This window comes from Oncorhynchus nerka, linkage group LG7, assembly GCF_034236695.1.
Source record: "Oncorhynchus nerka isolate Pitt River linkage group LG7, Oner_Uvic_2.0, whole genome shotgun sequence".
Taxonomy (NCBI): Eukaryota; Metazoa; Chordata; class Actinopteri; order Salmoniformes; family Salmonidae; genus Oncorhynchus; species Oncorhynchus nerka.
The window spans coordinates 92,884,957-92,902,564 of NC_088402.1; the positions used below are offsets into that span (position 1 = coordinate 92,884,957).

At 37.5% G+C, this 17,608-nt stretch overlaps 1 protein-coding gene across 1 annotated transcript in view; it reads left to right on the forward strand.

Moving 5' to 3' along the window:
* The window catches only part of cacna1fb (calcium channel, voltage-dependent, L type, alpha 1F subunit), a 254,254-nt gene that overhangs the window by 138,653 nt on the left and 97,993 nt on the right, over nucleotides 1-17,608 (forward strand). The window contains exons 22-25 of the mRNA XM_065021108.1: nucleotides 6,889-6,948; nucleotides 8,307-8,413; nucleotides 11,413-11,500; nucleotides 11,579-11,686. Coding sequence (XP_064877180.1) covers nucleotides 6,889-6,948; nucleotides 8,307-8,413; nucleotides 11,413-11,500; nucleotides 11,579-11,686 — 363 coding nt within the window. The remainder of the gene's footprint in view (nucleotides 1-6,888; nucleotides 6,949-8,306; nucleotides 8,414-11,412; nucleotides 11,501-11,578; nucleotides 11,687-17,608) is intronic.

The following is a 17,608-nucleotide window of genomic DNA, read 5'->3' on the forward strand; positions in this document are numbered from 1 at the left end:
GTCAGATGTTGTTAGAATGCATTAGAGTGAAGGAAACAGTCAGTCAGATGTTGTTAGAATGCATTAGAGTGAAGGAAACAGTCAGTCAGATGTTGTTAGAATGCATTAGAGTGAAGGAAACAGTCAGTCAGATGTTGTTAGAATGCATTAGAGTGAAGGAAACAGTCAGTCAGATTAGGTTACAGTCAGTCAGATGTTGTTAGAATCCATTAGAGTGAAGGAAACAGTCAGTCAGATGTTGTTAGAATGCATTAGAGTGAAGGAAACAGTCAGTCAGATGATGTTAGAATGCATTAGAGTGAAGGAAACAGTCAGTCAGATGATGTTAGAATGCATTAGAGTGAAGGAAACAGTCAGTCAGATGTTGTTAGAATGCATTAGAGTGAAGGAAACAGTCAGTCAGATGTTGTTAGAATGCATTAGAGCGAAGGAAACAGTCAGTCAGATGTTGTTAGAATGCATTAGAGTGAAGGAAACAGTCAGTCAGATGATGTTAGAATGCATTAGAGTGAAGGAAACAGTCAGTCAGATGTTAGAATGCATTAGAGTGAAGGAAACAGTCAGTCAGATGTTAGAATGCATTAGAGTGAAGGAACCAGTCAGTCAGATGTTGTTAGAATGCATTAGAGTGAAGGAAACAGTCAGTCAGATGATGTTAGAATGCATTAGAGTGAAGGAAACAGTCAGTCAGATGTTGTTAGAATGCATTAGAGTGAAGGAAACAGTCAGTCAGATGTTGTTAGAATGCATTAGAGCGAAGGAAACAGTCAGTCAGATGTTGTTAGAATGCATTAGAGTGAAGGAAACAGTCAGTCAGATGATGTTAGAATGCATTAGAGTGAAGGAAACAGTCAGTCAGATGTTAGAATGCATTAGAGTGAAGGAAACAGTCAGTCAGATGTTAGAATGCATTAGAGTGAAGGAAACAGTCAGTCAGATGTTGTTAGAATGCATTAGAGTGAAGGAAACAGTCAGTCAGATGTTAGAATGCATTAGAGTGAAGGAAACAGTCAGTCAGATGATGTTAGAATGCATTAGAGTGAAGGAAACAGTCAGTCAGATGTTAGAATGCATTAGAGTGAAGGAAACAGTCAGTCAGATGTTGTTAGAATGCATTAGAGTGAAGGAAACAGTCAGTCAGATGTTGTTAGAATGCATTAGAGTGAAGGAAACAGTCAGTCAGATGTTGTTAGAATGCATTAGAGTGAAGGAAACAGTCAGTCAGATGTTGTTAGAATGCATTTAGAGTGAAGGAAACAGTCAGTCAGATGTTGTTAGAATGCATTAGAGTGAAGGAAACAGTCAGTCAGATTAGGTTACAGTCAGTCAGATGTTAGAATGCATTAGAGTGAAGGAAACAGTCAGTCAGATGATGTTAGAATGCATTAGAGTGAAGGAAACAGTCAGTCAGATGTTGTTAGAATGCATTAGAGTGAAGGAAACAGTCAGTCAGATGTTAGAATGCATTAGAGTGAAGGAAACAGTCAGTCAGATTAGGTTACAGTCAGATGTTGTTAGAATGCATTAGAGTGAAGGAAACAGTCAGTCAGATGATGTTAGAATGCATTAGAGTGAAGGAAACAGTCAGTCAGATGTTGTTAGAATGCATTAGAGTGAAGGAAACAGTCAGTCAGATGTTAGAATGCATTAGAGTGAAGGAAACAGTCAGTCAGATGTTGTTAGAATGCATTAGAGTGAAGGAAACAGTCAGTCAGATGTTGTTAGAATGCATTAGAGTGAAGGAAACAGTCAGTCAGATGTTAGAATGCATTAGAGTGAAGGAAACAGTCAGTCAGATTAGGTTACAGTCAGTCAGATGTTGTTAGAATGCATTAGAGTGAAGGAAACAGTCAGTCAGATGTTGTTAGAATGCATTAGAGTGAAGGAAACAGTCAGTCAGATGTTGTTAGAATGCATTAGAGTGAAGGAAACAGTCAGTCAGATGTTGTTAGAATGCATTAGAGTGAAGGAAACAGTCAGTCAGATTAGGTTACAGCTGATCAGATGTTGTTTGAATAAATGAGTCTGTTAATTTGAAGTAAACAGGCTGCCAAATGTTTCAGTTTACATCCATCCGACATCTCGTCTAGGCTACTGTAGGCTATCTGAAATGAGATATAGACCTATCAGAGGCTATAAACTACCTGCATCTAGCCAAGCAAACCATGGCAAAGTTGAATTACAATCATCAACCCAGATTGTATTCAGAAGCCTAGGCCTATTGAAATGACAAGTCAATCACGCACATAGGCCTTGCTGTTTGCATGATCCATTTCTAGAATGCGGTGAAGGAAACAGTCAGTAGATGTTGGTCTGAGTGTTTCAGATGTTGTTAGAATGCTGTGAAGGAAACAGTCACAGCTGTTCAATGCATTCATCACTCAAACTCTTGGATCTTTCTCTAGTTATGTACATGCCCCAGAAAAAGTGAAGGAACAGTCAGTCAGATTTATTTACAATCAGATGTTAGAATGCATTAGAGTCAGTCAGCAGATGTTGTTAGAATATTTCCACAATCATTGATGGAAAATAATCTGTCAGATGTTAGTTTAATGAAGGAAACAGGCAAAGGTTTAGTCAGATGTTTTATCTTGCGACATATTAAAATTCCTATATTACGTCAAGTTAGCTCGCAATAATAATTGTTTTAATGGGAAACAGAATTTTGTTTCTTACGTCGTTACAAGTTGTCAACATTTATTATTTTTTAAACCTCCTAATAACGTTATACTTGCATGTATTTTTTTAGAACATAATTTCTGAGATGGTAAAATAATTTCAACTGAAACATCTAAACCAGATCTGAGGTAAACAAGATAATGGAGCTATATATAAATATATAACTATATACATATATTACTATATAAATATATAACTATATACATATATTACTATATAAATATATAACTATATACATATATTACTATATAAATATATATCTATATACATATATTACTATATAAATATATAACTATATACATATATTACTATATAAATATATAACTATATACATATATTACTATATAAATATATATCTATATACATATATTACTATATAAATATATATCTATATACATATATTACTATATAAATATATAACTATATACATATATTACTATATAAATATATAACTATATACATATATTACTATATAAATATATAACTATATACATATATTACTATATAAATATATAACTATATACATATATTACTATATAAATATATAACTATATTACTATATAAATATATAACTATATAAATATATAATATATATATCATATATTACTATATAAATATATAATATATATATATATATTACTATATATATAAATATATAACTATATACATATATTACTATATAAATATATATCTATATACATATATTACTATATAAATATATAACTATATATACATATATTACATATATAAATATATAACTATATACATATATTACTATATAAATATATAAATATATATATATATATAACTATATACATATATACATATATACATATATAACTATATACATATATACATAACTATATACATATATACATATATAACTATATACATATATACATATATAACTATATACATATATACATATATAACTATATACATATATACATAATATATATAAATATATACATATATACATATATACATATATACATATATACATATATAAATATATACATATATAAATATATACATATATACATATATAACATATATATACATATATACATATATACATATATAAATATATATACATATATACATATATAAATATATACATATATAACTATATACATATATACATATATACATATATAAATATATACATATATAAATATATACACATGTAACTATATAGATATATACAGAAATAAATATATACATATTACTATATAACTATATACATATATAAATATACACACATATAAACATATGTATATATATACATATAAATATATGCATATATAAATATGTACATATAAATATATAAATATATACATATATAAATATATAAATATATACATATATAAATATATACACATATAAATATATAACATTTAACATTTAACATTTAAGTCATACGCTCTTATCCAGAGCGACTTACAAATTGGTGCATTCACCTTATGACCTCCAGTGGAACAGTAGTGCATCTAAATCTTTTCAGGGGAGGGGGTGAGAGGGATTACTTTATCCTATCCTAGGTATTCCTTAGGTGGGGTTTCAGGTGTCTCCGGAAGGTGGTGATTGACTCCGCTGTCCTGGCGTCGTGAGGGAGTTTGTTCCACCATTGGGGGCCAGAGCAGCGAACAGTTTTGACGGGAATACTTCCTCAGTGGTAGCAGGCCAGAGGTGGATGAACGCAGTGCCCTTGTTTGGGTGTAGGGCCTGATCAGAGCCTGGAAAGGTGCCGTTCCCTCACATAGGCAAGCACCATACGGATATCAACTGGAAGCCAGTGGAGGGAGCGGACACGTGAGAGAAATATATACATATGTAAATATATACATATATACATATATCAATATATAAATATAATAACATATATACATATATAACTATATACATATATAAATATATACATATATATATATATATACACATATATAAACATATGCATATATACATATATCAATATATAAATATATACATATATACACATATATACATATACAAATATATACATATGTAAATTTAAACATGTATATGCATATATAAATATATAAATATAATAACATATTGAGAACAAACAACCAACAAAAATAAAAGTGTCAAGGAGAAGAAAAAAAATCCCCAAAAATGATTTTGTTATAATATTGTCATGGGGCCAAGGCATTGAAATTTTGTTATAATATTGGTCCAGTCTTGTTCTGATCTCAGATACAACAGCCCATAAAAAGCACGGGTTCAGACCTGCATAAAAGTCACAAGGCTCCTGAGCAACACACACACACACACACACACACACACACACACACACACACACACACACACACACACACACACCACACACACACACACACACACACACACACACACACACACACACACACACACACACACATACACACACACACACACACACACACAAACACCACACACACACACACACACACACACACACACACACACACACACACACACACACACACACACACACACACACACACACACACACACACACACACACACACACACACACACACACACACACACACACACACACACACACACACACACACACATACACACACACACACACACATACACACACACACACACACACACACACCACACACACACACACACACCACACACACACACACACACCACACACACATACACACACACACACACACACACACATACACACACATACACACACACACATACACACACATACACACACGCACACACACACACACAGAAGCAGCTGCCCTGATTGCACATTTGGTTCAGTCATCATGCTAGACGTGCCAATTACAGCCAGCTGAGGAAGGACCGTCTTGTAACGTACAATCAGAGAATCAGTGGGCGCGTTCCAGACTGTCTTGTAACGTACAATCAGAGAACCAGTGGGCGCGTTCCAGACTGTCTTGTAACGTACAATCAGAGAATCAGTGGGCGCTTTCCAGACTGTCTTGTAACGTACAATCAGAGAGTCAGTGGGCGTTCCAGACTGTCTTGTAACACCAATCAGAGAACCACAGACTGTCTTGTAACCACAATCAGAGAGAGCAGCTGCAGACCTGATTGCACATTTGTAACGTTCAGTCATCATGCAATCAGAGAACCAGTGGGCGTCCAGACTGTCTTGTAAACAATACAGCCAGCTGAGTACAATCAGATAATCAGTTCCAGACCGTCTTGTAACGTACAATCAGAGAACCAGTGGGCGCGTTCCAGACTGTCTTGTAACGTACAATCAGAGAACCAGTGGGCGCGTTCCAGACTGTCTTGTAACGTACAATCAGAGAACCAGTGGGCGCGTTCCAGACTGTCTTGTAACGTACAATCAGAGAACCAGTGGGCGCGTTCCAGACTGTCTTGTAACGTACAATCAGAGAACCATCAGACTGTCTTGTAACGTGCAATCAGCAGTGGGCGTTCCAGACTGTCTTGTAACGTACAATCAGAGAACCAGTGGGCGCGTTCAGACTGTCTTGTAACGTACAATCAGAGAACCAGTGGGCGTTCCAGACTGTCTTGTAATGTACAATCAGAGAACCAGTGCAATCAGAGAACCAGTGGGCACGTTCCAGACTGTCTTGTAATGTACAATCAGAGAATCAGTGGGCACGTTCCAGACTGTCTTGTAACGTACAATCAGAGAACCAGTGGGCGCGTTCCAGACTGTCTTGTAATGTACAATCAGAGAATCAGTGGGCGCGTTCCAGACTGTCTTGTAATGTACAATCAGAGAATCAGTGGGCGCGTTCCAGACTGTCTTGTAACGTACAATCAGAGAATCAGTGGGCGCGTTCCAGACTGTCTTGTAAAGTACAATCAGCAGACTGTCCCAATCAGAGAGTCAGGCAGACTGTCTTGAGTACAATCAGGTAGTGGTTCCAGGTGTGTACAATCAGAGAACCAGGCGTCCAGACTGTCTTGTAAGCATAATCAGAGAGGGCAGACTGTCTTTCCAATCAGGATGCCCAGACTGTCAGTACAATCAGAGACTCAGTGGACTCTGTTTGCGTACAATCAGAGAATCAAGAGTAAATCAGAGAGATCAGATTGTTCAATCATAGTGGGCCCTTTCCCAATTTGATTCCAAAGTAAATGATCAGATTGTTCAATCATATTAATTTGATTCCTGGAATTTCCAAAATATATCTGATACCCTGTCTTTGTGTCCTCTCTACCCTACAGGTTCTGGGCTATGCAGACTATGCCTTCACCTCTATATTCACAGTGGAGATTATACTGAAGGTAATGAAACATTAAAGGTGACTGTTTGTCACTATGAAGTGTTATAGATTTGTTATGAAATATGAGGCTACATAGCGCAGTAGGAGCACTGTGAAACAGTGGCTGCCCATCCCAAACGGCACCCTATTCCTTCCATCGTGCACTATATAGGGAATAGGGTGCCATAGGGCTCTGGTCTAAAGTAGTGCACTATATAGGGAATAGGGTGCCATAGGTCTCTGGTCTAAAGTAGTGCACTATATATAGGGAATAGGGTGCCATAGGGCTCTGGTTTAAAGTAGTGCACTATATATAGGGAATAGGGTGCCATAGGGCTCTGGTATGAAGTAGTGCACTATATAGGGAATAGGGTGCCATAGGGCTCTGGTATGAAGTAGTGCACTATATAGGGAATAGGGTGCCATAGGGCTCTACCACATCACCACAAGTTCTCATTTTATTATGTTCCCTGTCCTAACACTCCTGTTCTCTTTTTTCCTCCTCCTCCACCCACCCACCTAATCTTTCTCCTCTTCCAAACCTCCTCCTCCTCCTCCCCATCTACCTCCTCCTCCTCATCCTACCCATCTAATCTTCCTCCTCTTCCCCAAATACCTCCTCCTCCTCCTCATCCTCCTCCTCCGCCCCCCTCTCCACCTCTTCCTCCCCCACCTCCTCATCCTCCACCTCCTCCTCTACCTCCTCCACCTCCTCCTCATCCTCCTCCACCTCCACCGCCTCCCTCTCCTCCTCCTCCTCCTCCACCTCCTCCCCTCCACCTCCTCCTCATCCACCTCCTCCTCCTCCTCCACCTCATCCTCCTCCTGCTCCTGCTCCCCCACCTCCTGTTTATCCCTCCTCCTCCCCTCCTCCTCCTCCACCTCCTCCCCCTCCTCCTCCTCATCCTCCTCCTCATCCTCCTCCTGCTCCTCCTCCTCCTCCCACACCTCCTGTTTATCCTCCTCCTCCCCTCCTCATCCTCCTCTTCCTCCTCCCCCCCTCCTCCTCCTACTCTTCCTCCTCCTCCCCTCCACCTCCTCATCATCTTCCTCCACCTCCTCCTCCCCCTCCACCTCCTCCTCGTCATCTTCCTCCTCCTCCTCACCCTCCTCCTGTTTATCCTCCTCCTCTCCCACCTCCTCTTCCTCCTCCTCCTGTTTATCCTCCTCCCCCACCTCCTCCTCCTCCTCCCCCACCTCCTCCTCCTCCCCTCCTCATCCTCCTCTTCCTCCTCCCCCCTCCTCCTCCTCCTACTCTTCCTCCTCCTCCCCCCTCCCCCTCCTCCTCATCATCTTCCTCCACCTCCTCCCCTCCTCCTCCTCATCTTCCTCCACCTCCTCCTCCCCCACCTCCTCTTCCTCCTCCTCCTCCTCTTCTAGATGACGGTTCATGGAGCGTTCCTCCACCAAGGTTCATTCTGTAGGAACTGGTTCAATCTGTTGGATCTCCTGGTGGTCTCTGTGTCTCTGATCTCCTTCTTCCTACAGTGAGTCTCAATTAAACTTCTGTACAACTTTAGGCCTCTTAGCCTTAGCCTAGCATGTCCACTGTATACAACGTTAGGCATCATAGCCTTAGCCTAGCATGTCCACTGTATACAACGTTAGGCATCATAGCCTTAGCCTAGCATGTCCACTGTATACAACGTTAGGCATCATAGCCTTAGCCTAGCATGTCCACTGTATACAACGTTAGGCATCATAGCCTTAGCCTAGCATGTCCACTGTATACAACGTTTGGCATCATAGCCTTAGCCTAGCATGTCCACTGTATACAACGTTAGGCATCATAGCCTTAGCCTAGCATGTCCACTGTATACAACGTTAGGCATCATAGCCTTAGCCTAGCATGTCCACTGTATACAACGTTAGGCATCATAGCCTTAGCCTAGCATGTCCACTGTATACAACGTTAGGCATCATAGCCTTAGCCTAGCATGTCCACTGTATACAACGTTAGGCATCATAGCCTTAGCCTAGCATGTCCACTGTATACAACGTTAGGCATCATAGCCTTAGCCTAGCATGTCCACTGTATACAACGTTAGGCATCATAGCCTTAGCCTAGCATGTCCACTGTATACAACGTTAGGCATCATAGCCTTAGCCTAGCATGTCCACTGTATACAACGTTAGGCATCATAGCCTTAGCCTAGCATGTCCACTGTATACAACGTTAGGCATCATAGCCTTAGCCTAGCATGTCCACTGTATACAACGTTAGGCATCATAGCCTTAGCCTAGCATGTCCACTGTATACAACGTTAGGCATCATAGCCTTAGCCTAGCATGTCCACTGTATACAACGTTAGGCATCATAGCCTTAGCCTAGCATGTCCACTGTATACAACGTTAGCCATCATAGCCTTAGCCTAGCATGTCCACTGTATAAGCACTGAGCACCATTACCACGCCCGTATGTTCTGGTCATACATACAGTGCATTCAGAAAGTAGTCAGACCCCTTCACCTTTTCCACATTTTGTTACTTTACAGCCTTATTCTAAAATGAATATATATTTTTTTCTGTCATCAATCTATACACAATACCCCATAATGGCAAAGCAAATATATTCAAATAAAAAAACTGAAATACTACATCTACAGTGGGGCAAAAAAGTATTTAGTGTAGCCACCAATTGTGCAAGTTCTCCCACTTAAAAAGATGAGAGAGGCCTGTAATTTTCATCATAGGTACACTTCAACTATGACAGACAAAATGAGAAGAAAAAATCCAGAAAATCACATTGTAGGATTTTTAATGAATTTATTTGCAAATTATGGTGGAAAATAAGTATTTGGTCACCTACAAACAAGCAAGATTTCTGGCTCTCACAGACCTGTAACTTCTTCTTTAATAGGCTCCTCTGTCCTCCACTCCTTACCTGTATTAATGGCACCTGTTTGAACTTGTTATCAGTATAAAAGACACCTGTCCACAACCTCAAACAGTCACACTCCAAACTCCACTATGGCCAAGACCAAAGACATGTCAAAGGACACCAGAAACAAAATTGTAGATCTGCACCAGGCTGGGAAGACTGAATATGCAATAGGTAAGCAGCTTGGTTTGAAGAAATCAACTGTGGGAGCAATTATTAGGAAATGGAAGACATACAAGACCACTGATAATCTCCCTCGATCTGGGGCTATACGCAGAATGTACAGGTGTACCAAGCTGGTAGCGTCATACTGAAGAAGACTCGAGGCTGTAATCGCTACCAAAGGTGATTCAACAAAGTACTGAGTAAATACTTATGTAAATGTGATATTTCCGGGGGGGGGGGTTTAAATATAAATTAGCAAAAATACCACTGTCTGTTTTACTGAAACGGGAGACAGTTTTGTTATTGTTTCAACTGCTGATAAAGGCTGTAGAACACACCAGCTATCTGAGTGAAGAACCACATCAGTTCTCCTACCTGTTCTGAAATCAGTTCTCCTACCTGTTCTGAACTCAGTTCTCCTACCTGTTCTGAAATCAGTACTCCTACCTGTTCTGAAATCAGTACTTCTACCTGTTCTGAAATCAGTTCTCCTACCTGTTCTGAAATCAGTTCTCCTTCCTGTTCTGAACTCAGTTATCCTACCTGTTCTGAAATCAGTACTCCTACCTGTTCTGAAATCAGTACTTCTACCTGTTCTGAAATCAGTTCTCCTTCCTGTTCTGAAATCAGTTCTCCTACCTGTTCTGAAATCAGTACTCCTACCTGTTCTGAAATCAGTACTTCTACCTGTTCTGAAATCAGTTCTCCTTCCTGTTCTGAAATCAGTTCTCCTACCTGTTCTGAACTCAGTTCTCCTACCTGTTCTGAACTCAGTTCTCCTACCTGTTCTGAAATCAGTTCTCCTTCCTGTTCTGAACTCAGTTCTCCTACCTGTTCTGAAATCAGTACTCCTACCTGTTCTGAAATCAGTTCTCCTTCCTGTTCTGAAATCAGTTCTCCTACCTGTTCTGAAATCAGTACTCCTACCTGTTCTGAAATCAGTACTCCTACCTGTTCTGAACTCAGTTCTCCTACCTGTTCTGAAATCAGTTCTCCTACCTGTTCTGAACTCAGTTCTCCTACCTGTTCTGAACTCAGTTCTCCTACCTGTTCTGAAATCAGTTCTCCTACCTGTTCTGAACTCAGTTCTCCTACCTGTTCTGAACTCAGTTCTCCTACCTGTTCTGAAATCAGTTCTCCTACCTGTTCTGAAATCAGTTCTCCTACCTGTTCTGAAATCAGTTCTCCTACCTGTTCTGAACTCAGTTCTCCTACCTGTTCTGAAATCAGTACTTCTAAGGAGGATAACCTTATGTGACTCTCTCTCGCTCTCTCTCCCTGTTCTCTCTCTCTCTCCCTGTTCTCTCTCTCGCTCTCTCTCTCTCTGGTTCTCTCCCTGTTCTCTCTCTCTCTCGCTCTCTCTCCCTGTTCTCTCTCCCTGTTCTCTCTCTCTCTCTCTCTCTCTCTCTCTTGCTCCCTGTTTCTCTCTTTCTCTCTCAGTTCGAGTGCCATCTCTGTGGTCAAGATTCTCAGGGTACTCAGAGTACTCAGGCCTCTACGAGCCATCAACAGAGCCAAAGGACTGAAGGTAAGGGTGGTTGCGTGTGTGTGTGGTTGTGTACTTGTTTGTTGACCTGCCTAACAACTGTGTGTTCTGTCCATTCAGCATGTGGTCCAGTGTGTGTTTGTAGCGATCAAGACCATCGGTAACATCATGATCGTCACTACTCTACTACAGTTCATGTTCGCCTGCATCGGAGTCCAGCTCTTCAAGGTACCGTGTACTGTACTGTACTGAGAGTCTAACTCTTCAAGGTAAAATGTACTGTACTGTACTGTCTAACTCTTCAAGGTAATATGTACTGTACTGTACTGTCTAACTCTTCAAGGTAATATGTACTGTACTGTACTGTCTAACTCTTCAAGGTAATATGTACTGTACTGTACTGAGAGTCTAACTCTTCACGGTAATATGTACTGTACTGTACTGTCTAACTCTTCACGGTAATATGTACTGTACTGAGAGTCTAACTCTTCAAGGTAATATGTACTGTACTGAGAGTCTAACTCTTCAAGGTAATATGTACTGTACTGTACTGTCTAACTCTTCACGGTAATATGTACTGTACTGAGAGTCTAACTCTTCAAGGTAACATGTACTGTACTGAGAGTCTAACTCTTCAAGGTAATATGTTCTGTACTGTACTGAGAGTCTAACTCTTCACGGTAATATGTACTGTACTGTACTGAGAGTCTAACTCTTCACGGTAATATGTTCTGTACTGTACTGAGAGTCTAACTCTTCACGGTAATATGTACTGTACTGTACTGAGAGTCTAACTCTTCACGGTAATATGTACTGTACTGTCTAACTCTTCAAGGTAATATGTACTGTACTGAGAGTCTAACTCTTCATGGTAATATGTACTGTACTGTACTGTCTAACTCTTCACGGTAATATGTACTGTACTGAGAGTCTAACTCTTCAAGGTAATATGTACTGTACTGTACTGAGAGTCTAACTCTTCAAGGTAATATGTACTGTACTGTACTGAGAGTCTAACTCTTCAAGGTAATATGTACTGTACTGTACTGTCTAACTCTTCAAGGTAATATGTACTGTACTGTACTGTCTAACTCTTCAAGGTAATATGTACTGTACTGTACTGTCTAACTCTTCATGGTAATATGTACTGTACTGTACTGAGAGTCTAACTCTTAAGGTAATATGTACTGTACTGAGAGTCTAACTCTTCACGGTAATATGTACTGTACTGTACTGAGAGTCTAACTCTTCAAGGTAATATGTACTGTACTGAGAGTCTAACTCTTCAAGGTAATATGTACTGTACTGAGAGTCTAACTCTTCAAGGTAATATGTACTGTACTGAGAGTCTAACTCTTCACGGTAATATGTACTGTACTGAGAGTCTAACTCTTCAAGGTAATATGTACTGTACTGTACTGTCTAACTCTTCAAGGTAATATGTACTGTACTGTACTGAGAGTCTAACTCTTCATGGTAATATGTACTGTACTGTACTGTCTAACTCTTCAAGGTAATATGTACTGTACTGAGAGTCTAACTCTTCAAGGTAATATGTTCTGTACTGTACTGAGAGTCTAACTCTTCAAGGTAATATGTACTGTACTGTACTGAGAGTCTAACTCTTCACGGTAATATGTACTGTACTGTACTGTCTAACTCTTCAAGGTAATATGTACTGTACTGTCTAACTCTTCAAGGTAATATGTACTGTACTGTCTAACTCTTCAAGGTAATATGTACTGTACTGAGAGTCTAACTCTTCAAGGTAACATGTACTGTACTGTACTGTCTAACTCTTCAAGGTAATATGTACTGTACTGTACTGTCTAACTCTTCACGGTAATATGTACTGTACTGTACTGTCTAACTCTTCAAGGTAATATGTACTGTACTGTACTGTCTAACTCTTCAAGGTAATATGTACTGTACTGTACTGAGAGTCTAACTCTTCACGGTAATATGTACTGTTCTGTACTGAGAGTCTAACTCTTCACGGTAATATGTACTGTACTGTACTGAGAGTCCAACTCTTCAAGGTAACATGTACTGTACTGTACTGAGAGTCTAACTCTTCACGGTAATATGTACTGTACTGTCTAACTCTTCAAGGTAATATGTACTGTACTGTCTAACTCTTCAAGGTAATATGTACTGTACTGTCTAACTCTTCAAGGTAATATGTACTGTACTGAGAGTCTAACTCTTCAAGGTAATATGTACTGTACTGAGAGTCTAACTCTTCACGGTAATATGTACTGTACTGTACTGTCTAACTCTTCAAGGTAATATGTACTGTACTGTACTGTCTAACTCTTCAAGGTAATATGTACTGTACTGTACTGAGAGTCTAACTCTTCAAGGTAATATGTACTGTACTGAGAGTCTAACTCTTCAAGGTAATATGTACTGTACTGAGAGTCTAACTCTTCAAGGTAATATGTACTGTACTGTACTGTCTAACTCTTCAAGGTAATATGTACTGTACTGAGAGTCTAACTCTTCACGGTAACATGTACTGTACTGTACTGTCTAACTCTTCAAGGTAATATGTACTGTACTGAGAGTCTAACTCTTCAAGGTACTGAGAGCTCATTTGTAAATGTGTTTTACTTTACTACTAAGTATTTTATTTAATTTCCTTGTGTTATTAGAATCTATTCTCCATACTATACCAGAATCTATTCTCCATACTATACCATATTAGAATCTATTCTCCATACTATACCATATTAGAATCTATTCTCCATACTATACCAGAATCTATTCTCCATACTATACCATATTAGAATCTATTCTCCATACTATACCATATTAGAATCTATTCTCCATACTATACCATATTAGAATCTATTCTCCATACTATACCATACCAGAATCTATTCTCCATACTATACCATATTAGAATCTATTCTCCATACTATACCATAATAGAATCTATTCTCCATACTATACCATATCAGAATCTATTCTCCATACTATACCATATTAGAATCTATTCTCCATACTATACCATATCAGAATCTATTCTCCATACTATACCATATTAGAATCTATTCTCCATACTATACCATATCAGAATCTATTCTCAGAATCATACTATACCATATTAGAATCTATTCTCCATACTATACCATATTAGAATCTATTCTCCATACTATACCATATTAGAATCTATTCTCCATACTATACCATATTAGAATCTATTCTCCATACTATACCATACCATATTAGAATCTATTCTCCATACTATACCATATTAGAATCTATTCTCCATACTATACCATATTAGAATCTATTCTCCATACTATACCATATTAGAATCTATTCTCCATACTATACCATATTAGAATCTATTCTTCATACTATACTATATTAGAATCTATTCTCCATACTATACCAGAATCTATTCTCCATACTATACCATATTAGAATCTATTCTCCATACTATAACATATTAGAATCTATTCTCCATACTATACCATATTAGAATCTATTCTCCATACTATACCATATTAGAATCTATTCTCCATACTATACCATATTAGAATCTATTCTCCATACTATACCATATTAGAATCTATTCTCCATACTATACCAGAATCTATTCTCCATACTATACCATATTAGAATCTATTCTCCATACTATACCATATTAGAATCTATTCTCCATACTATACCATATTAGAATCTATTCTCCATACTATACCATATTAGAATCTATTCTCCATACTATACCATATTAGAATCTATTATCCATACTATACTATATTAGAATCTATTCTCCATACTATACCATATTAGAATCTATTCTCCATACTATACCATATTAGAATCTATTCTCCATACTATACCATATTAGAATCTATTCTCCATACTATACCATATTAGAATCTATTCTCCATACTATACCATATTAGAATCTATTCTCCATACTATACCATATTAGAATCTATTCTCCATACTATACCAGAATCTATTATCCATACTATACCATATTAGAATCTATTCTCCATACTATACCATATTAGAATCTATTCTCCATACTATACCATATTAGAATCTATTCTCCATACTATACCATATTAGAATCTATTCTCCATACTATACCATATTAGAATCTATTCTCCATACTATACCAGAATCTATTCTCCATACTATACCAGAATCTATTCTCCATACTATACCAGAATCTATTCTCCATACTATACCAGAATCTATTCTCCATACTATACCATATTAGAATCTATTCTCCATACTATACCATATTAGAATCTATTCTCCATACTATACCATATTAGAATCTATTCTCCATACTATACCATATTAGAATCTATTCTTCATACTATACTATATTAGAATCTATTCTCCATACTATACCAGAATCTATTCTCCATACTATACCATATTAGAATCTATTCTCCATACTATACCATATTAGAATCTATTCTCCATACTATACCATATTAGAATCTATTCTCCATACTATACCATATTAGAATCTATTCTCCATACTATACCATATTAGAATCTATTCTCCATACTATACCAGAATCTATTCTCCATACTATACCATATTAGAATCTATTCTCCATACTATACTAGAATCTATTCTCCATACTATACCATATTAGAATCTATTCTCCATACTATACCATATTAGAATCTATTATCCATACTATACTATATTAGAATCTATTCTCCATACTATACCAGAATCTATTCTCCATACTATACCAGAATCTATTCTCCATACTATACCAGAATCTATTCTCCATACTATACCAGAATCTATTCTCCATACTATACCATATTAGAATCTATTCTCCATACTATACCATATTAGAATCTATTCTCCATACTATACCATATTAGAATCTTTCCTCCATACTATACCATATTAGAATCTATTCTCCATACTATACCATATTAGAATCTATTCTCCATACTATACCATACCAGAATCTATTCTCCATACTATACCATATTAGAATCTATTCTCCATACTATACCATATTAGAATCTATTCTCCATACTATACCATATTAGAATCTATTCTCCATACTATACCATATTAGAATCTATTCTCCATACTATACCATATTAGAATCTATTCTCCATACTATACCATATTAGAATCTATTCTCCATACTATACCATATTAGAATCTATTCTCCATACTATACCAGAATCTATACTCCATACTATACCAGAATCTATTGTCCATACTATACCAGAATCTATTCTCCATACTATACTATACCAGAATCTATTCTCCATACTATACCATACCAGAATCTATTCTCCATACCATACCAGAATCTATTCTCCATACTATACCAGAATATTCTCCATACTATACCAGAATCTATTCTCCATACTATACCAGAATCTATTCTCCATACTATACCAGAATCTATTCTCCATACTATACCAGAATCTATTCTCCATACTATACCAGAATCTATTCTCCATACCATACCAGAATCTATTCTCCATACTATACCATATCATAATCTATTCTCCATACTATACCAGAATCTATTCTCCATACTATACCAGAATCTATTCTCCATACTATACCAGAATCTATTCTCCATACTATACTATACCAGAATCTATTCTCCATACTATACCATACCAGAATCTATTCTCCATACTATACCAGAATCTATTCTCCATACTATACCATACCAGAATCTATTCTCCATACTATACCAGAATCTATTCTCCATACTATACCAGAATATATTCCCCATACTATACTATACCAGAATCTATTCTCCATACTATACCATACCAGAATCTATTCTCCATACTATACCATACCAGAATCTATTCTCCATACTATACCAGAATCTATTCTCCATACTATACCAGAATCTATTCTCCATACTATACCATATCAGAATCTATTCTCCATACTTTTGTCACGGCCGTCGTTAGGAAATGACCAAGTTGCAGCGTGGTGGGCGTACATATTCCTTTTATTAGAAATGACGCCGACAAAAACAATCAACAATACAAAATCACTGTGAAGTTTAACAGGGCAATGTGCCACAAACAAAGACAACTTCCCACCCTGAAAGGAGGAGAAAGGGGCTGCCTAAGTATGGTTCCCAATCAGGGACAACGAAACATAGAATTCCC